Source organism: Rhinatrema bivittatum, chromosome 10, assembly GCF_901001135.1.
Source record: "Rhinatrema bivittatum chromosome 10, aRhiBiv1.1, whole genome shotgun sequence".
NCBI classification, from domain to species: Eukaryota; Metazoa; Chordata; class Amphibia; order Gymnophiona; family Rhinatrematidae; genus Rhinatrema; species Rhinatrema bivittatum.
In genome coordinates, this window is record NC_042624.1 from 85,315,202 (window position 1) to 85,338,059 (window position 22,858).

At 42.5% G+C, this 22,858-nt stretch overlaps 1 protein-coding gene across 1 annotated transcript in view; it reads left to right on the forward strand.

Moving 5' to 3' along the window:
- The window catches only part of LOC115100413 (box C/D snoRNA protein 1-like), a 48,049-nt gene extending 32,332 nt beyond the window's left edge, over positions 1–15,717 (forward strand). The window contains exon 6 of the mRNA XM_029618870.1: positions 15,567–15,717. Within this exon, the coding sequence (XP_029474730.1) occupies positions 15,567–15,666 (100 nt within the window). The 3' untranslated portion in view covers positions 15,667–15,717. The remainder of the gene's footprint in view (positions 1–15,566) is intronic.
- Positions 15,718–22,858: the final 7,141 nt, after the last annotated feature.

Sequence of the window (22,858 nt, forward strand, 5' to 3'; positions counted from 1 at the left end):
TGTGGGGGTGCCAGTCCGTGACAGAAGACTTTGCTTTCTCCTGCTCTGAATTCACAAGTGCTAAATTCTTTGTACGTAAAGTATACTATAAGCACCTAAATCTCACCCCATCCCTACCCCCGCCAAAAAAGGCAAGTCTAGTGGTTCTTTGTCCCTCCTACTGTTGAAAGCAGTCGTTAGTTTTGGCCACTGGATTTCTAGTGTACTGATCTTAGCCAAAGTTGTTTTTGGTTAGAAAATAGCTAAAATGTTTTGCATATTTTTATTTGCCACTTCTCCTCTTCCAGTCTATACTTCCTCCTGTATCAATATAAAAAAATGTCATTAGGCTTCTGTGCATTAATATTTAAATAAATGTAGAAGTTGCTTCCCCAAAACCCCGGAGTGTCTTTCTTTTAACATCGGCACGCTTTCCTTCGCTTGTAACGATTTTTTTTTTTTTTTTTTTTTTTTTGTAACATTTTACTGAGCTGAGCTGGTTAACTACAATCTATGGCCCTTTGTACTAAGTGCAGAATTGATCATTTGCTGCTGTCTCTAATGGGGTGCCTACAAAGATGCCAGAGTTCATATCAGCTGTTGTAAAAAAAAGAAAACATTTTTTAAGCTTCAATTACTTAGAAAATTAAAACCACTTTTACTACCTTCTGATTTTTGTTCGGTGACACAATCTCTTATTTTAACAAGTCTCGACTATTGCAATGCATTATATCTTGGTTTGCCAAAATCTACTATATACCCATTACAGTTTAGTCCAAATACCACCGCTCGTTTACTCTACAATATACCACTCAGAGCATATCACTCCGGTGATATACGGTAAGATATAGGTAACCATCTACACTGGTTACCTATATCTTACCGTATCACATATAAAATACTTATATCTTACCGTATCACATATAAAATACCTATATCTTACCGTATCACATATAAAATACTTAACATTATACACAACCTTTTATACAATACAAATTCAATATGGCTCTGTTCATTGCTCAAAATTTACAAACCAACAAGACAATTAAGATCAATGGATAAATGCATGCTGGAAGTACCATCAATAAAATCTGCCCACTTAGAATTTACCAGGAAGGAAACGAGCTTTTTCTGTCGCCGGACCAATCCTCTGGAATACTATCCCAGCTGAAATTGATTCTAATAGCAAATGTAAAAGAATTTAAAAAGGCTTTTGAAAACACATCTCTTTGCCGCGGCATACAACATTACTTAACAACTTTTAGAGTTAAATGAATTCAATGTCATGAACCCTAATTAATCTGTTTTGACTTTCTATAATGCCTTTTTAGATGTAGTTTATTAGTTTTAATTGTTTTAGATGTTTTTATTTGAAATATTATAACTGTTTTAATTAGTGTTTCTATTATGTATGTTTATATACTTGTAAACCGCTTAGCCAGACAGATACTGTTTTAATTTGCGGTATATAAATTCTTTAAATAAATACATCAAAATACTGTTTTCCATCATATCCCTTACTGTTATTATGCAAATATCATGTTTGTTACCAATAGATTTTCTTAAAATTCATTTTTTTTTTCCTTCTAACAGTTCCCAGATCTGGCCTTTGAACAACTCCATTTTTCAGGACAACCCATATGCAAATTAACCTGGCCCTTATATCGCATATATGCTGAAAAACCAGGCCTGATTTGAAAGGGGGTTGAGTTGGGGGTGTTCTGAGGCCTACATCTGGGACCTGCTGCAGGTGCCTTCATGCTTTTTTTTTTTACTTTTATCCTCTCCAGAAAGTGTCTTGAGTCGTAATAATGTTAGACGCCTCTGTGTCATAGCCAAGGTTTTGTTACTGGATGGTGACTGAAGGTGAGCCATGTCTGAACTGCAGTCCCGGCAGACCAGATTACGCAGGATAGTCTTTTTTTTTTCTGCCATCGTGTTTCTGTGCACGTGGAATGCCGGACATGGTAGTGGACTGTGGCAGCAAGTGGTACAGAGAAGGGCTACCAAAATGATAAGGGGAATGGAACAACTCCCCTATGAGGAAAGACTAAAGAGGTTAGGACTTTTCAGCTTGGAGAAGAGACGACTGAGGGGGGATATGATAGAGGTTGTTTTAAAATCATGAGAGGTCTAGAACGGGTAGATGTGAATCGGTTATTTACTCTTTCGGATAGTAGAAGGACTAGGGGACACTCCATGAAGTTAGCATGGGGCACATTTAAAACTAATCGGAGAAAGTTCTTTTTTACTCAACGCACAATTTAAACTCTGGAATTTGTTGCCAGAGAATGTGGTTCGTGCAGTAGTATAGCGTGTTTAAAAAAGGATTGGATAAGTTCTTGGAGGGAGAAGTCCATTACCTGCTATTAAGTTCACTTAGAGGAATAGCCACTGCCATTAGCAATGGTTACATGGAATAGACTTAGTTTTTGGGTACTTGCCAGGTTCTTATGGCCTGGATTGGCCACTGTTGGGAAACAGGATGCTGGGCTCTGATGGACCCTTGCTCTGACCCAGTATGGCATTTTCTTATGTTCTTAAGTTCTGATAGCTTATGGGTCACGAATCCTGTCCTGGCAAAACAAGAACAAAGATGGTTCCCTCGACAGCGCCTCTTGAATGCTGTTTCTTTAAACTTTTATAGTTCTGTACATTACATAGGAAGAATACATGTGCATATTGGGACACATGGTAACAGACTGGTCGCAAAGATTCAGACTTCTGCTTAATTCCATCCCCTCTAGTTCTGTTCATAAGATGTAACGTTTAAAAAAAAAATAATGGAGGATCTGGCATAGATTCACTTGGAGAAAGCTCCTTGGGTGTGGTTTTATGAGACACACAAGCGAGTCTGTTAGATGTGCAGCACTTCATTCCAGCTGCCTCACGGTGAGCTTCTGCCCTGCATAGTTCAGTGAAAGTGCAGTGTGTACCATTTGAGTCAGTCTCAGGTGCTTGTTATATTAAGCCAGATGTCCCAGACGCTTAGCTGTGGCAAATGTTCTTATAAATTCCTTGTGAGACAAACGCACAGAGAGCGGCATTGTATTGCTGGATGTTTGCTGGTCCAAGCTGCTCAGAGGTTTCAGGAATGGTTCCAGACTTGAGCTCTCTCTGCATGAGATCTAGAATATATATATATATATATATATATATTTTATTTTATTTTTTTAATATTTTAGACACTATTCCCCAGAAGTAAATTAAGGATGTATTTACTATCTTTTTTTTTTATTATTATTTTTAATTTTCATGTCTGTGGTGTGTGCCAGCTTTTTTTGACTTTTCGTATACTGCGGCTGTTTCAGCACTGTGTAGCATGTCCCTTAGTAGGGCCGCTCTGCATAAAGGCAGACTTCATAAGATGAAATCTTGGGCATTGCACCATAAAGACATGTACCCTTTGCTTGTGACTGGGTCCACTTATCAAATGCCTTACCTGTGGCACATACAAACAGTAGGGAGTAGATCTGAACATCAGAAGAAACTGCTATTTAATAGTCATTTACAGTGAAGCTACAGTGTGCATTTCCCAGAGGGCTTTAAAGCTTGTACCTGAGACCACAGAGGGCAAAGTGACTTGCCCACAGTCATAAGACACATGAGTGAGGTTTGAACCCTGGCATCCCTGGTTCTCAGTAGGCTGCTGCTGCTCCTCCAGAAACAGACTAATAGTAAATTTTTAAATCTTCATTTCAATTCACAACTATTTTTATCAGAATCTTTCTCTGTCACTTTTTTTTTTCCAATACATTTTTATCTGTGAGGTATTTTGTGCTGCAGGAGGAAGTAATTTCCCTATTTATCTGAAAATTTTCCATGAATGCAAGGTTTGCAGATCCATGGTTCTTTTTTTTTTTTTTTTTAAACCAGCCCTCCCCCTGTTTTTCTAACTGGTTCCACAGCCTGACTCTCCCCTCTTTCTCATATCTATCACTCATTTTCCTCTGATGCTCCTGTCTCTTCTCTGTTCCAAGAAGAATACCCAGAAGCAAAATAAAATAGCACCAGTAAGGATAGATGTCTAATCTGCCACTCCCTTTTTAGCATGTTCCAGTTAATGCCTACCAGGAGCCTGTGGTATGTGGGGGATACTTAAAATGGGTGTATTTCTCTGCATGCAAAAACCAAGAAAAGAAATACTCCCTTATATTTCAGTCTATGTACCAACGGTATCCTAGTGCCTTGGAAACTAGAGGACAGGAAGCTCGGAACCACCTGTGGAGAAGAAAAACAGTTTTTTGGGTTTGTTTTGAAGGGGGGAAAAACCCCAGAAATGTAGAAATTGATGATAAAGACCTCCACGCTCATGTAGTCTATTGTCATAATATGTGGGGGTGACATTCAGCAGCACCAAATGGACTCGTTTCTCCAAGCTGCTAGAGGTTTTTTTTTTTGTCTGAGCACGAGCAGGGACATGTACTCTTTCTCCTTACTTTTTTTTTTTTTCTGTAAACGTTAAATTTGATATTTTTCTTACTGAGTCTTAGTTGCCTCTACAACACCCTCAACAGCAGTTTTCAGTGCTACTTTTAAAAAAAAAAAGTCATTCAAAGACCATGCTTCCTTAGAATAAGACAAGGAAGGAAAAAAAACCTAGGGTGAGCAGATTACTTTGCTGCAAATGCAGTTTTTTTTAATGTCCCTCATGGATGGTCATGAGCTCTGCTAGTGATATGTCAGGCCATTGTGCAAGGATGTCCCCGTGCTCCCAGCGTTCCAGGGCCCTTAAGATTGAGCAACCGCATAAATCTCTCTGGAGTTGCAGCAGATCCTTCCACAGTGCACCATAGCTTACCTCACCAGGAAAGGAGTTGAGCAGCAGCTCAAAAACTCCCGTCAGGTCACAGCCCTGGGTGTCAAATAACATAAACCACTCTGCTTACGAGAAGAAACAGCATTGGTCCTCAGATCCATTGGAGCCTGCATGGACTAAGCATAAACGCTTGAAGCTCATTGCATCGGAATCTGTGCTGACAGGATGTCTTTTGTTGGTGCCATCAGCGCAGGGTTCACTGGCACACCGAGGTACGATGCATCAAAACATTATGCTGCTTTGGAGCGCTCGAGACAGGGTGCAATAACATGATCAGTGTACCTTCATCCATGATGCTCGCAGCTCATGTTTTCAACGCATCTCGAGGCTTCTTTGCAAGACAGCATTTTGCATCCAATCCTCTGATTATATTACCTTACAATGCACAGTGCAACACTCCTGAAGTGACTGACACTTGCATCACCACAGCTTTTCAATGGGACTACTGAAAGAGCCATCAATACAGTCAAAGTAACATTTCGAAAATGTCCAGGCATTTCACTTCATCTAAACCCATGGTTCCCAACCCTATCCTGGGGATCTCCCAGCCAGTCGGTTTTCAGGATATCCACAATGGATATGCATGAGAGAAATTTGCATGCACTGCCTCCATAACTTTTTATGCAGCTTTAATTTGGCCACAAATGGCATTTAATATATCTGGTTAGCCATTTAGACAGATAACTTCTTAGTTATCTATCCAATTGGCTTTTGAATATCCACCTCATCACTTCCAACATGTATATTATATTTACTTGAAAGGTTTTAATGATCCAAAGACAACGACAAACCTTTTTCCATTTCAAAAATATCAGCAGAACCAGGGGTCACGATTTAAAACTCCAGGGAGGAAGATTCAGAACCAATGTCAGGAAGTATTTCTTCACGGAGAGGGTGGTGGATGCCTGGAATGCCCTTCCGGAGGAAGTGGTGAAGACTAAAACTGGAAAGGATTTTAAAGGGGCATGGGATAAACACTGTGTGGATCCATAAAGTCTTGAGGATGTGAATGAAGAGTAAAGGCATGGGGGGTGGCTTGCAGGAATGATGGCTACTACCTGGTGATTAATACCCTTATTCAATAAACATACACACGGTTAATGTGACTCCAACATTGCTCTATGCTTCAACGTTAAGAGGAAATCTGGGACAAAGGATTTGCATTCACAAATAAGCGTGGGAGTAGCTTGCTTGTTGTGGCGGTTACTACCCCAAACCAATTAAGCCTGATACTTCACTTTGAATACATATATAGCGCAGCTCACTGCTTCAATGGCAGGGGAATGAAGAAAAGAGGATTTATAATAAGACGACAACCAACAAAGACTAAATTGCACAGGCTGGGTAGACAAGCGTGGGAGTAGCTTGCTTATTGAGGCGGTTACTACCCCTAACCAATTAGGCTTAATACTTCACTTTGATGCAGCTCCAGCACTGCTCTCTACATCGGTGGAAGGAAATTAGAACCAAAATGTTACCAATAAGGGCCCTGACCTCAACATTCAGAGTATGAGATAAGTATGAGAAAAATAACTGTGAAAGCTGACTGGGCAGACTGGATGGGCCGTTTGGTCTTCTTCTGCCATCATTTCTATGTTTCTATGTTTGTTACATTGCTGTGGAGCCACTAAGGCGTCTGAGAGCTGGGTCTGTGTTGATGCGGTCGGATGACGCCACCCATGCATAATGGCGGATTCATCCTGCTGTTTATGGAAAACTCCGTTCACAGGTAAGCAGACTTACTTTATTTTACTTTGAACAGTTATTTTAGCATGAGCTTTGCTTACCTCCGGGTCTCTGTGTGGAGAAAGGTGAGATTCTTCCAGGGTTTGAAGAGCATTTTCTGCTTTCTCCGAGAAGTTGTGCCTCATAAGTGCATGCCTGCAAATCAGCATGTGAATCCAGTACTCACTAGATCATTTACATAGAGTAGTATTCAAAGTAATATGTGAATTATGGGAGCTATTTTACCAAAGTAGGTTATAATCAGTCAGTGTACCTCTTGGGTCTTGTGTATATAATATATTGCTTGTCACTACATAATCATTCAGACTACATTCCATAGTTTGTTGTTTTTTATTATATAAAAAAAAAAAAAAAAAAACTTGAGACAAAAAACAAGTATCTTGGCTTTTTAAATTTTGGAATGGATTGAAACAGACTGAGACTGCAGACCTTTATTGCAACACCCGGCAGAATGTCATCAGTAATGGTATGTTCCCATATCATTTCTTCAGGAGTAATTGCTCAGGGTGCGGTGCACTCAATCCAGTGCCTTCTTTTTAGTATAAATCTGTTTATTGTTTCACCAATATACAGAATATCTAAGGTAATACATGTTGTGTTTCTTATACGTGCAGTGCTTTACATAGAAGCATAGAAATGACAGCAGAAAAGGACCAAACGGTCCATCCAGTCTGCCCAGCAAGCTTATGGTAGCATCTGCCCTGCCATACAAGTCACCCCCACACTTATCAATTTCCCAGACCTTCAGAGTCTGGGCCCTCGTTGGTTGCTGTTTGAATCCAATTTCCTTTTTCTCCCTGCTGTTGAAGCGGACAGCAATGATGGAGTTGCATCAACATTATGAAGACTTATTGGTTAAGGGTGGTAATTGCCACACCAGCAAGTTACCCCCATGCACTCGTTTCTTCATTCTCATTCTCTAGCCTTTAGGGATCCTTTGCAACAAAGTACAAAAACATTCAAGAGTTACTTGGATGAGATAATAACCCCCATCTTATGATATTCTTCCACCTAAAACTACCAATACCCATCACCCTACCCAACTAACCTCTACTGTCGCAAACTACATGAAGCAGGAAATCTTTAAAATCGTTTAAAGAAAAATCACATTGAAGAAGAAAAGACAAGCAAAAACTCAGTTCTCTTGGAAGTATTAGATAAAATCATTCATCCCAATACCTTTTGATTGGTGCTATATCCTAGCTAACTTATAGGCTATCTGTCACTTCTTCTTATTTCTCTTTGTGTTTGAATTCTACCATCTTCCTGTTTGTTATGTCATTTCTGCTTATAGCAGTCTGGAATTGAGTCCGGATTTGCTGCCTTCTAGCATCGTTGTTTGTGCTAGCATGCTCATCATAAGGATATAGGGAAATCTGAAGCCACATCATGTACCAAAGGCTCTTCCATTTGGTTAAGGAGTCTCTGAAGGTGGCATGGGTGGAGAGGCACAGGACCGCCTGAGGTCCTGATGCCAGAAGTGATGTTCCTGCTCTAGTGGGTAAAGGATCAGAAAGGCTGTTCTCCTCCCATTAGAGTGGGGTTGTGGTTTGCTGCTGCTGTCTCCATGGGTAAGTAGAGATGTGTAAGGCGTGTCAAGGTTCTTCCTTTGTGTAGGGTTAATTCAAATGTGAGTTAGCTAAGAGTGCAAAAACTGTGTTGAATTAAAATCAAGAATAAGAAATTATGTAGCATGTGTCCAGTCTTGCTTTACATCTGTTCTTTCATCCTAGTGATTCATTTTTTGTTGATGTGAAGAAATCATTTGCATGCCAGTTGCCATAAATCAGCTCAAGCACTTGTTTTGAAGCTGCATTTTCTCTGTTGCTGTCTTTACCCTGATTTAGCTTCATTTATTAACTATTCCTCTGTACCTGTTAAACTATTTGTATTTATTTTTTGCTTAATACATCTGGCCCAGAATGATCACCTTGCCATTGGATCTTCTGGAGAAACTGCTTTTAACGTGAAGGTAGGGGGAGGTGCTGCACAGAGGTTGTGGGGCTCCCTTTTTGGATTTCTGTCCTTCCGCATGGCGACAACAGTCTGACCCTGCTCTCTGATTGCCTCTGCCCTCTCATGCACATGATGTCATCCAGGGCACGCTTTGAAAACGACATAACGTTGGGTGGAGACATCAAAGGGAGGACAATTGGAAATAGTATGCTTCTCTGTCTTTTTGAAAATCAATAAGAGATTTGAAAAAGAGTGATACTATAGTGCAAGAGACAGCACATCTGGCTAGCATTTATTTTTAAGATTGAATGCACATTCTTTTTATTCCCCAGAACCATAAAATATTTTTTTTCCTAAATCTGGATTAATTGAGCACCAGTAGACCTCTGGTTTCTCAGGGCCGGGAGCAGCTTTTTCTGCACCCGGAACAGATATTCAGAATTGCAACCTCCGTGGCTTCTCCGGCACAGTGCTTTCTCTTTTGGCCGCACAGTCACAACTGTGTCTCCGGTGGCAGCAGCTCCACCGAGGGCTCCTGCCCAGCACCCCTTCTCTTCCTCTCCACTCTCTCCTGTTTCTCACAGTTTTTTTTTCTCTCCCATGCCCTGTATTGCCTCTTTCTCTCTCCACCATTACTCGTTCAGCATTCCCCTTTCTCTCCCCCAGTAGCATCCCTGAACTCTCCCATCCATTCCTTGTCTAGAAGCTTCCCTCCTCTCCAATTCCTGCCCAGTTTCCCCTCTGTCCCCCCAACCACCTGTTCAGCAAGAGACGTAACCCCTCAGCCCAGCAGCAGGAGCCCCTCTGTCATCCTACTCAGCTGCATACTCCTCTCCCTGCAGCCCCTTTCCCTCCACTCCTCTGCCTGACCATGGCAGCTCCTTCTCCACTGCTCTCCCCCCTCCCCCCCCAACCTTCTGCCTTTCTTTGGCTGCCCCCTTACCATCTCCTCCTTCCATGCTCCTTGGGCTGCAGTGCTGTAGATCTCCCTACAGCAACAATAGCTGCAGAAACTTAAAATCAGCACAGGGCCTGGTGGTTATGCACCTGAGGCAGGCCTGACCCTTCTCCCGCAAAAGCTTATTCGTTGCAGTATCCTGAATGGCTAAGGGCCTCCCAGGTCAGCCTGGGCAACCACTTCTTTTGCGTCCTTCAGCCTCGCGCCCTCTCCCTAATTCATTTCCAAGCCCTGAGATTTTGGTAACAAAACTCGGCAATCATTATATCCCCACCACAACCCTGCCAAGAACGATGGTGAAAATGACATAATTGGGCATCATACTTTTAAATATTAAACTTTGTTAGGTGTGTGTGTATATATACGCATACACGCACACATAATACAGATTTCTTTCAGAAATCATGCCACAGTATCTGGTAAATGTGTCATCTGTAATTTTTGGAGATAGACCACAAAAAAGAAAATCCCAGAAAATTCCTAAATGTCTCGTACTCGACTGAGTGAAAAAAAATCTCTGAAATGGCTGGCTAGACTGAACTGGAATTGTTTCCCCTTGCTGCTCCTTTAAATTGTTGCCACTTCAGTAACTGACAAAGTCCCTCCATTACCAGACACTTTACGAAGTAACACAAAGCCCTGCAAAAAGTCACTCAGAAACTAAACATAGAAACATGATATTTATTTATTTAACGCTTTTCTATACCGATCTTCATGGTTGGAAGACCATATCAGACCGGTTTACATCGAACAGGGTAATAGTAACAAACAACAGTAAAAATAGTAAATAATAGTAAAAAACCGGAAGAATAAAGTTACATTTAACAAGGTTGGTAAACTTGGAGCTATATACTGTTGGAAGGAAAAGGCATAGGAGCGCAGTAAACCAGAAGTGTAAACAATATGATAAAGGGTCTTATTAAGTGCTGGAGGGGGTATAGTGATTCATAGTACAAGATGATGTTCGGTCGTCTGGTGTGTAGCCGGGGGATCTGAGAATGCTTGGCGGAAAAGCCATGTCTTCAGCTTTTTCCTGAATGTTAGCAGGCAGGATTCCAGCCTAAGGTCTGGTGGGATGTTGTTCCAGGCAGCTGGGCCTGCTGTAGAGAAGGATCGGTCTTTGGTCGAGATGAGGCGTGTTGCTTTGGAAGGTGGTGCTTGTAGGGTTCCTTTGTATAGTTCTCTTGTTGGTCGATTGGAGGTATGGAGTTTGAGAGGGTATTCCAGGTCCAGATGAAGGTGATTATAAATGGATTTGTGGATTATGGTGAGCGATTTGTGGAGGATTCTGAAGTTCACTGGAAGCCAATGTAAGTTACGGAGTATGGGTGAGATGTGTTCTCCACGTTTGGTGCTGGTTAGAAAAAGATTGTATGGCCTATCCAATCTGCCCAGCCAACCAATTAATTTAGCTTTGTAATTCCCATCACTTCTTTAGAGATCCCCTGCATTTATCCTGTGCTTTTTTTGAATTCTCCACTGGGAGGCTGTTCCATTTATTTCCCCCCGCCCCCCTGTAAATATTTCCTAAGATTACTCCTTAGTCTACCCCCGTTCAACCTCATCCCATGACCCTACTTCCTGTGCATGGAAACCTTTGCTTTATTTGAATGTCTCTGTCATATCTCCCCTAACTTGCCTTTCCTCCAGTGTGTACATGTTTAGATCTATAAGTCAGTCCCTTGGTCTGACCCAGCATGGCAATTTCTTATGTTGTGTTCTTATCCCCATATGCTTTAGAATGACGACCACTGACCATTTTAGTAGTCACCCTCTGGACTGACTCCATCCTGTTTATATCCTTTCGAAGGTGCAGTTTCCAGAATTGTACACAGTATTTCAAGTGAGATCTTACCAGGGACCTATAAAAGGGCAATATCACCTCCCTTTTCTGCTGACCATGCCTCTCCCTGTGCAGCCAAGAATTTTCTGGCTTTTTCGTCACTTTATCTACTTGTTTGGCCATCTTAAGATCATCAGATACAGTTACTGCCAGATCCGGCTCTTTTGTGTTTAGAAGAATTTCATTTCCAGTACTGTGTCTTTCCATTCGGCTTTTGCATCCTAAATATACTGCTTTGCATGTTTTTTAGCATTAAATCTTAGCTGTCAGACCTTAGACCATTCCTCAAGCTTTACTAGATCCCTCCTCGTGTTTTCCCATACGTTCCTGGCTGTCCAAACCTGCCATACCAAAACTGTATGAATTCTCAAACAGCATTAACTGTATGAAAATTCAATACTGCAAATATAACACCTGACCCTAAAATACCAATACAACTTCTAGGTGGCAAACAGATAAGGCTGGACTGCTACAGATCCTACATAGAACCTATACACTAGCAGAATACCGCACCTTGGTCTCCCATATAGAATAATGACACAAATTTGAATAAAATCAGGCAGACAGAAATTGAATTCTTTCTTCTGCTATCCCCTCCAGCTTCTCTCACACACACCCTCTTCCTCACCTCCCACCCCCCCACCCTTTCTGGTTTCTGTTCCCTGAGGGAATGGAAGGGGAGAACAAGGAAGAAGAGAGGCTGCCTTAGGGAGTGGATGGCCCTTTTTTTTTTTTTTGTTACTTTGCACTGTGCTCTGTCAGCTCTAGGCTCACCCCCCTCTAAGTCTCTTCCTTTTATACTGCCTGGGAAGGGTGGGGAGGGGCTGGAGCAGAGGGTTATTCTCTGCTGCCTGAGATTCTGGGCGCTGACCAGATTCATCATCGGAGCAGAGGCTGTGTGTATGGCCACAGGTAAAAGCATTCATGCTGAAGATGCACTTCCTGGCCCTGAGCTCCATTCTTGTTATCAGACTCCCCTGCTGGTGTATGGAAAGCAGAAAAGATTCTCGATTTTTCTATTTCCCGTTGCACATAAGGGAGGACCACCATAGTGTACTTCTGTGTTTGTAATAAGATTGCATGAGAACAATTTTCTAATTCTTGTATTTTGCCCCTAAAATGTTTTTCAGATAATTTTGTGACCATACACAGGAATGTTCAAAGAGGAAAAAGTCTTTATGAGAACATCTTTTAAAAGAATGTTCCAAGGAAGTAATTACCAGAATAAAATATTCCTTTGAAATCCCTTTGTATGGTGTAATTACGTTTCCTTTGCAAATATAAACCTTTGTTTAATGATGAGTATGATAGAAGACTTAAAAGCCTTGGTGGCAGTTGTATAGCATTAGTCAATAATCCAACTTTTCTCTTGTAGAAACAAGCTAGTAAGTGTCGTAGCATTAATTTAGTATGAAAGCAAATACAGAGGTTGTGAATCTTTCAAATTAAGATAGATCAAAACAGAATCCTAATTTTGATAAGTGAGATGGAAAAGTATTCATTGCTAAGGACTGCAAGTTTTATAAGCTCGTAAATATCTGATGGTGGGAGAGTGAATGGACACCTTTCTGTGAGAAGTCACAAGCTTTTTTTTATAGCTTTGTGACTCAGTCTATAAAACTGGATTTATTTTACTTTTTCTTGTGTTACTAGAAAGTGATCGGTGAGTCATTTCTTCTGGCCCTTCACCTAATGTTTTCTTCCATATTTGTCCTGCTAGCAAACACTGTGATTGTATCCTCTCTCTACAGAGTTAAATCCAAAAGAAATCTGAAGTGGTTTAAAAAATATAGTGATATAATTTTAGTCCAAATTTAAATTGTTTTTACAGACTTAAAGTTTAAAAAAAAACAAAAACTTGCTTGAAAGCCACCTCAAGCCTTTGTGGTTGAGGCCTGAGTTACTACAGATACAGAAAAACCTACTTCCGAAGAACGGTATTGAAACATAGGGACTTTCACCCTATTGTGTTAGTATCTAACTGGGAGTGGGATTGGGATGGGGGAGTCTGCTCAGAAAATCTTTGGAGGCAATGATTTTGGATATTAAGAAAGATACTGGTAGTTGATGTGTGTTCATTAATGTGGAAATGGGAGGAATGTTGCTTATTAAAGTTAGCCTATATGTTCCGAATGTTGATTAGAGACAGTTTTTTGATAGACTTACGGAGCAATTGGTTCCTTTTGATAAGGATACTTTACTTGTAGGAGGGGATTTAACCTAACCTTAAAACCTGAGGTGGGCAATTCTGCTCTCCCAGGATTGGCCTTGAAGAGGCATAGACCTAAATTGTTAACTATGCTTAAGACTTTGACTCTCAGATGTTTGGAGAGTTCTTCACCCATGTAATATATTGTAGGACTGACTTTACACTGGTAGAACTCACTCTGGGTGAGGTGCATGGAGCAGATAGCGCGAGTCATACTTGGTCTGACCATGCCCCAGTTTGAGTGAAATTTTGGACTATTCACACAGCTAATTTATGCTGGTTTTTGGCATACATTTTTCAACTCATACACGAGTATATACGCTATTTTCAAACACTCCTGGTGAAGTTCCTAGGAATATGCTTAAAATTCAAAAGAAATTTCTTAATTCTGTCTGGAGGCAGAGACCTCCTAGAGTGAGAAAAGAGACATTGTACTGGCCTAGGGACATGAATGGGCTAGGGGTACTCAAGGTTGAAAACAACTATTTAGCTTCTTAGCTTAGGGTGTTGGCAGATTGGCAGGATAGATGTTCAATGCGCTCTTACCTATTGCTTCATCCTACAAGTGTATCTAGGCAGTACCCCGATGCAGGTATATCCATGGCTAGTGAAAAGGATCGTGGTAGAAGGGGTTTTACTTAACCCATATTTGAAGCATACATTACGATTTTGGGATAGATACTACCAAAGATGGTCTTTGGGGGCATTGCTCTCCACTGACTCTTATTGGACATAATAAGGGATTTTGACTGGATTTGGAAGTAGCTGTGTTTCAAAGTTCGGAGGTGCAGGAGCTTCACTGTTGGGGTCAACTTTGTGCCAAGAGGGTAGTGGTGAGCATTGTGGAATTAAGAGAGAAGGTCTCTGTACCTAATTTGGATTTATTTGCATTTTTCCAAATTACACATTACTTAGAACATGAAGTAGGAAAAATCTCTCTGGAGTTGCACGTAGTGTGTGTTAAAATTTTGTGCTCCAAGCCTACTGCCTCTAAGGGCTTTAACTAAAATCTACAAATTTTATTTATTTCCTGTTCTTCGGATAAGCTTAGGCATGAAATATCTTGGGAAAGGGATCAATCTTCATTTTTCTTTGGAAATTGAGGCTATACATTTTTTCAGGGGGCTAAATTCTCTATTTCTGTGCACTTAGCAGAGAATATGCTTAAGGTTTTTTGTAGGTGGTTACATAAATTCTATACTTAGGTGCCAGGCACATGCTACGGGGCTGTGGACAGGAGGAGGATTCCTTGGGGCATATTTGGTATAACTGTAATGTGATGTGATTTCTCAGTTTTGGAAAGAAATTAAAAAAATTCATCCATACATTGGAGACCTTAAACACAGTTGGAGTATGGGCAGGGGGCAGCAGATGGAGAGCAGGGAAAATATTTTTCCTTTATCTTTTGGTTCTTGCTCATGTTTGTCTTGCTGAACTTCTATATGCCGCAAATAAGTATTATTTGCACTGTTTCTGTACAAGTTATTGGTAACTCTTTAAGAATTTAAATAAGAGATGAACATGATGCTAGGTATAAGACATACGATCACGGGTATCTGAATCTTTCCTGGTACTTGTGCATTGTATAGAGTTTGAAAGTGGAAGCATGTTTGCCAGTTGTACCAACTGTGATCACTTTCTTTTGAAGGGAAACTCCATGTGCAAAATTAAAGGTGGGTTATTGTGCTGCCGGGTGATGTACTATCCTGGCTAGACCACCTTTGAGACAGTGTGCTTTACTACTTTTGCTGGGAATATACACTGTGTGTGGACAGGAACAGCTGGCTTGTGACATCACTAACTGTGCCAAAATTTCGGTTTAAAAAACTGTATTAAGAATAGTGCAAGCTAATTTTTGCTTTTTAAGAATCAAATTTTTACAAAACATTGTTTGAAAAGAGAAGGTATTTAGTCTGAATTGGCAGTTGTGCCATTAAATCATTCTTATGCATGATACCGATATATTGCTAGCACTGCAGACCAGTGTAAGTTTTTTTAAAAATGGTATTTAATCTTTCTTCAAAAAATTTTTTTTATATTCCTTGGGTTTTATCAGGTTTAACCCTAAAGCCACAGGATCTGAAGAGGATGAATGCTGCAACAACAGGAGTGCCTTAAGCATAAATGCCATGCTGGGTCAGATCAAAGGTCCATAAAGTCCAGCATCCTATCTTTGACAGTGGCCCAATCCAGCTCACAAATACCCAGCAATATCTCCCTCCAATCCTCCTTGCTCATAACCAGGAATAAGCAATGGCTTTCCCAAATGTACATGACTAGAAATAGTTTATGGATTTTTCCAATCATTAAACATATGTAAAGGTGCAAAATTTGTTTTAGAAACTTTGTTGTGCTATATAATAATCTACTGTCTTTTTGGCTGCAGTCAGAATTGTAGCCCACTGTAAGCAAAATCACTCAAATCACCTACCAGTTCTGCAAAACAAAACCTTATCCCCTATTACAAATGTTTTCACCAAGCCCAAAAATGTTTTTAAAAATGTGCATATCAGGAAAACATGTTGATTCACTCGCAAAAGGTGTACTTATCAGAAAAGTGGTTGCTTAAACTCTTCTCTACTGTCTTCCACTGTACATAATGCTCCCGTAGCCTGCCGGACATGGCCAGTGTTTCATCGATAAACTACCTTCATCAAGGGTCTAGGAGATTTTAATAAAACAAATATAAATGTAGTCAGCGAAGAAAACTAATTCAAGAAAAATATGCATTCCACAAACTTCAAACATTTTACCTCTTTCCAGTCTGCTCATATATAGCTTTTCAATATGATGGTACAACGCTGTCAGAAAAGCCACACTATAAAAGCCAATAAGCATATAGGTAGAACTAATCAGGGTTAAGCTTGCAAAGCAAACCAATTCCTCAAAATGGCATTGGTTGTAAATCTTTAACTGGCCAGTCGATTTTTCTTTATTCAAACCTCCTGGATGGACTGTATTTATTTAATTTATAAATCCATTTCTCATCGAACATTGAAGTTCTATTGATTTGTCAAAGGAAAGAGGCTCCATTGGTTGAGTAATGCTCATCATTATTTTGAGGAGCTTAAGTTTTCCGTGCTTGAGAATCCTCGAGTTAATTCTCATGGGGGGTAATCGTGACTTAATTCTTCTTAGGAAGGAGCACTTTTAATATATTTTTGATGATTTGACTAAAGATGTTTGCTTTTAGGATTTCCTGTAGAGTTTTTACTGTAATTCCTGGATTTTTTTCTTCTAAGAACTTGTCTAATCCTTTTTAAGCCCAGCTACACTAACTCTTTTCACCACATCTTCTGGCAGCTAATTCCACAGTTTGTGTGTGCTGAGTGAAAACATACTTTTCTTTGATTTGTTTTAAATTACCCATTGGCTTCATGGCATGTCCCCTAGTCCTAGTACTATCTCTTCTCAGTTGTCTCTTCTCCAGGCTGAAGAACATCAACTTATGTAGCCTCACTTCATAGGGAAGCCATTCTATCCTATCTATCATTTTGGTTGCCCTTCTGTTATTTTTCTAGTTCTGCTATATCGTTTTTATGAGATGGGGCAACCAGAACTACACACAGCACTCCTCCAGCACACCCTCCAGGTGGTGATCACAGGACCCTGGACTCTTTAGGAAGGAAGGTCTTCCAAGGGTCCATGCTGGCGGCCCGGATTGCATGTTACCAGCTGTATATGAGCCAATACTCCAAGAATCTCTGGAAACAAGTTCAGGATCTGGTTGAGCGCCTCCCTCAACAGTTCCAGGAGGTCTTCCTGAAAATGATCCAGCAAGGATTGGAATGTGACAAGTATGAGGTCAGGTCGGTTTGCAGTGTCTTTGAAACAGTGGTGAGGCATAGGAACTCGACATGTGGCCTGGCTTTGGGTTTCAGACCTCTGGCCAGAAGTGGAAGAGCGCATTGCGGACCTACCTTATACAGGGGGAAAATCTCTTTGGAGACAAGATCAAGGAGGCGGTAGCATGGCTTAAGAATTACCATGAAACCCTTCAACATCTGTCTGCCACTTCCTTGGACCTGCAGTCTGTGGATAAAAGGCCATCACAGCAAAGCTCGAGGTGTTGCTTTTACCGCCCGAGGAAGTATTATCCTCCAGCTAGTAGAACAAGGCCTTAACATGTGCCAGCTAGACTACGAATGAGGCAGCTGTGCACCCATCAGCTGCCACCAGCCCCACAGCAGAGCCCTGCTACAGGGTTTTGACTGGCTGCGAGGGAGCTTGAGCCAGCAATACGTACCCACGACGAACAGCCCCCCCAGTGGGAGGCAGTCTACAAAGCTTTGCAGACCGTTGGCTCGGACATCTTGAACCAATGGGTCCTATCCATTGTTTGGGGATACAGATCAGACTTCTAACGGGCCCCCCTGGAGTCCCCTCTGTGTCCATCTTGGAGATTTTTGACAAACCAGGTACTTAGAGTAGAGCTCTGCCCTCTTAATGGCCCAAGTGGTCGAGCCTGTCCTGCCAGATCAACAAAACAGCAGGTTTTACTTGAGGTATTTCCTGATTCCCAAGAAAACAAGGGGCCTTAGTCCTATCTTGGACCTGAGGGCTTTGAACAGGTTTCTTGTAAGAGAAATGTTCAAAATGGTTTCATTGGGTGCCCTAATCCCTCTCCTGAGGAGAGGGGGCTGGCTTTGCTTTCTTGACCTAAAGACTCCTACCCTCGTATTGCAATCTCTCGCAGTCATCAAAAGTACTTCCGGTTCCTGGTGGGAGAGGAGCACTTTCAATATCAGGTGCTGCCTTTCGGTCTTTCATCCGTGCCACGTGTCTTCACAAAGTGCCTGGAGGTAGTCGGAGCATATCTCAGGTTGCAACGAGTGCAGGTCTTCTCCTACCTGAACAATTGGCTCATCAAGAGTGACACCATACAGGGGGGCATTATAGTCTCTCCAATCTACCATCCAGATCGTGGAGACCTTGGAGTTTCTGATCAACTACCCGAAGTCCCAGCTGGTTCCATCCTGACGCTTGGACTTCATTGGGGCCAAGTTCGACACGGCCCAGGGCAAGGCGCTTTTGCCCCTGGACTGAGTGCTGACCCTGGTATCCCAGGCCCAGGCAATCTCTCGGAGCCACCAAGCCTCTGAGCACAAGCTCCTGCATCTCTTGGGGCCCATAGCAGCGACTGTTCCTGTTACACCATTTGCTTTGCTCCACATGCACAAAACACAATGAACTTTGTGCTCCCAGTGGCATTGGGCCACCCAGGACCTTCAAGCATACATCCTAGTTACCACACCACTTCAAGAGTCCCTATAATGATGGGAGACACTGTCCAACCTAGAGGTGGCATTCCTTTATAGGTTTCTCCGCCTCAGGTCACTGTCACTAAGGATGCTTCCCACCTGGGTTGGGGTGCCCATGTCTGAGATCGCTGTACCCAGGGTCGATGGTCCATGGAACTCTGGGAAATTTGGTATGCTCTGGGAGTGTTCTGGGAGCACCTGATTAACAAGGTAGTCCTGGTTCAAACAGACAACCAAGTGGCAATGTGGTATCTGAACAAACAAGGAGGCATGGGCTTGTTCCTCCTCTGCCAGGAGACTGTGCAGATCTGGTCCTGGGCGCTCTCGAGGGCATCCTCCTTTGAGGCATATACCTGCCAGGGACCGAGAATGTGACAGCAGATGCTCCAAGCCATTCGTTCCGCCCTCATGAATGGTCCCTAAAACAGGAGGTTGCTGCTCGGATCTTCTGCCTTCCCCGTGCAACAAGAAAGTGCACCAGTTCTGCACCCTGTTCAGGATGGACAGCAGGCTGGCCTCTGATGCCTTCACTCGCCATGGGGGCTCCGGCCTCCTATATGCATACCCACTGCTTCCACAGATATCAAAGACCCTTCTGAAGCTCCAGCAGGACCAAGGGACCATGATCCTCATTGCACTGTATTGGCCACAGCAGATCTGGTTCCCACTACTACAGGATCTGGCCTCCTGGGCCCCGATATCTTTGGGGACCTCTCCGAACCTGATCACATGGGATCAAGGCAGGCTGCGCCATCCCAACCTCCAGCCCTTGGCTTTCACAGCTTGGATATTGACCAGATGACCCTGCAGAACCTGGGCGCCTCAGCTTCTGGTAAAATCCAGAAAGCCTTTCACTAGGAAATGAGCTGTGCCATGACTCAAGTTGCAGTCCGGCCTGCATGTAGCAGAAAGATATACAATCCTTTAGCCAGTTGGACAAGGTCTGCTTGGACACTGCAGCACCCAACCTATTTCTGTCAAAGGATAGAAAGAGCTGTGTAGACTGCCCGTGGGCTGCTGAATGGTCCAGGTAGAAGGCCAGGGCCCTTTTACAAATCTAGTGTGTGCAGGGCCCACACACCCTTGTGGGAATGCAGCCTTGGAAAGAAGGTGGGCAGGATGTTAGTTCCATCTCAATCAGTCTTTGTCATCACTTTTGGCAGGAACTTAGAAGGTATATGCAGCACCTCCTTGTCATGAAAGAATTTTGTATAAGGTAGGTATGACATCAAAGCCTGAAGCTTGCAGACCCTGCATGCTGAGGTGACTGCAATCAGAAAAAGGACCATCCAGGACAGGTATTTCAGATCACAAGATCGCAGGGGTTCAAATGGGGGGGCCTTCATAAAATGGGATAAAACCACATTGAGGATCCAGGAGACCGCTGGAGGATGGATCGGCGGCTTGAGCTGGAGCAGTCCCTGGATGAAGCGGTCCATGAGAGCAGCAGGGAGATGGGCAAGCCATCCACTTCCTGGTGATAAGCCCAATAGCAATAAGGAAGACCCTCACGGAGGTGGTCTTCAAGCCAGCCACAAAGAGGTGTACCAGGTAGTCCAGAAGTTTAGAGGTGGGGCATGAGAATGGATCCAAACTGTGTCCCTCACACCAGTCAGAGAACCTCGTCCACTTGAGATTCTGTATGAGCCATGGCAGCTTCGGTGGCCCACATGCATGCCCGTGGATGAGATTTGCAGGGCTGCAACTTGGAAGTTCCCGCCACATCTTCGCCTCTCATTACTGTCTGGACAAAGATGGCCAACGCGAAAGCAGTTTCGGTTACTCTGTCCTCCATAACTTTTTCCAGTTGTGAAAATCAACTCTTTCTGCCTTGGGCCCTTTATTCGGGTTCAGGCTGTCTCCCTCTGTAGCTGATGGCACCGGGTTGTTGGCACCTGGTTGGCACATCTTGCTGCTGTTCATGAGCAGCCTGTAGCTAGGTATTCACCCATGTGAGAGGACTGCCATTCTGCTTGTCCTAGGAGAAAGCAGAGTTGCTTTACCTGTAACACGAACTCCACCCGTCTTCCCGTGGAATGTTTTCTTTCTTGGGTTTGTTTTATTTTTCATGAACTCTGTTATAGGACTGAAGAGGGACCCCACATGGGCATGTGGATAGTAGCATGCCCAGTGTGTTGGTCAAAGTTTCCCGTGTCAGGCTCCATCTGATGATGCCACCCATGTGAGGACTAACATCCTACTGTCCTAGGAGAACCCTTGTTACAGGTAAGCAACTCTGCTTTGCCTTCTATCCTATGACTTTTAAATTTCCTGATGAGTGTCTCATGATGGACTTTGTGAAATGCCTTCTGAAAATCCAGATACACTGTATCTGCCAACTCACCCTTAATATATTTGTTAGCCCCTTCAAAAATCTAACATTTGTAATGCAAGACTTCCCTTTGCCCCATTAATCTGTCTCTATCCCAATGGATAGTAGTTTTGCTTTTCGGAATAGCTTCTAGCATTTTGTGTGGCACTGATGTCAGTCTCGTCGGTCTGTAGTTTTCTGGATCACCCTTGAAGGTATTTTTATACATGGGTGTTACATTGGCCACCCTCTATTTCACAGGTTATGTAAGTGATTTGAATGAGATTACTTGTAAATCTGCAATTTCTTTTTTTTTTTTTTTAATTCTTTCAGAACTCTGAGATGTATTCTATCCCATTCTAGTGATTTGCTACTCTTTGTAATATATTGATTTGCTCTATTACATCTTCCTGGTTCACCATGATTTGATTCAGTTCCTCTGAATCATCACCTTTAAAGAATGTTTCTGGCATAGATACCTCCTGAACACCCAGACCAAAGGAAGGAATTAATTTACTTTTCTGCTTTGGCCTTGTCTTCCTTTTACTCCTTGGTTATTTAGTGGTCCAACCAACTCCTTCAAAGGCTTCTTGCTTTGAGTATACTTGTGTAAAAAAAAAAAAGGCTTATTTTGAAGTGTAGTTGAAGTTAGAAGCCTGCGAGGGAGTTGGACCACTGGATGATTGTAAACCGTTGTGATGGTAAAACCGAACGACAGTATATAAAACTCGATAAATAAATAAATGATTGAGGGGTAAAAGGGGAACTTGGGGAAGATAAGGCCACAGCAGAAAACCTACATAAATTAGTGGAACTAACCACAGTCTGCTTGGATCTAGATGTTGTTGTAACATGACAGGGCAGTGAGCCTCCTTTAAGAATGAGCACGGAGTTCCTCTTTTAAAGAGTTGCACTGAATATGACCTCACATCTCAGGAAAGGCTGTGGTTAGCACGCTGAGAGTCTACATTGATTCCAGCAAATAAACTCTGTACATCTCAAGTGCTGAAGAAAGCAATAACTCGGGCTTTCAGAATTAACGGTACTTAGCAACAAATTTGTTTTCTGCTGTTTTTGCTACTGAGTGCACGTACACTTTTGTTTCCATGAGGTTACCTAAAAACCATAACAGTTTTATACAGTAGGCAAAACTGATATACAAGCATACTAATACTTTTCAAGAAGATTTCAGCTCCATTATATTCATTCTAACTTTGTCTTCTATGAAAACTATAACTTTAGAGGCACAAGGTCTTTTGCTGTAAAGATAGTTGTACTTATAATCCTTCAGAGCCAAGCTTTGTGAAATTGTGGTTTATGTTCATGACTCATGAAATGGAGCTTTGGCAGCAGTGGGATCTTGAAACAGCCTTCTAATTAGGAATATATGCCCCTCCCTCCTGCCACCCCTGTCATTAATAAACAGGTTTGTTATTTCTTACAAAATTACCAGTTGTAATCTGTTTTGGGGCAGATTTTAAAAGCCCTGCGCGCGCAAAATCCAGACGGTTACGCATGCAGGGGACTTGCGCGCCTATGTTGCATTGGCTGCCGGCGTGCGCAAAGCCCCGGGACGTGCGTAAGTCCCGGGGCTTTGCTTGGGGGGGGGGGGGGGGGGGGGTGTTCCGTGGGCGTGGTGCCTGCCCAGGGGCGTGGCCGAGGCCTCCGAAACAGCCCCCGGGCTGGGGAATGGCGCACCAGCACCCTGCAAGTTACGTCTGCCTTGGGCAGGTGTAACTTTGTTAACAAAGGTAGGGGGGGATTTAGTTGGGGGGG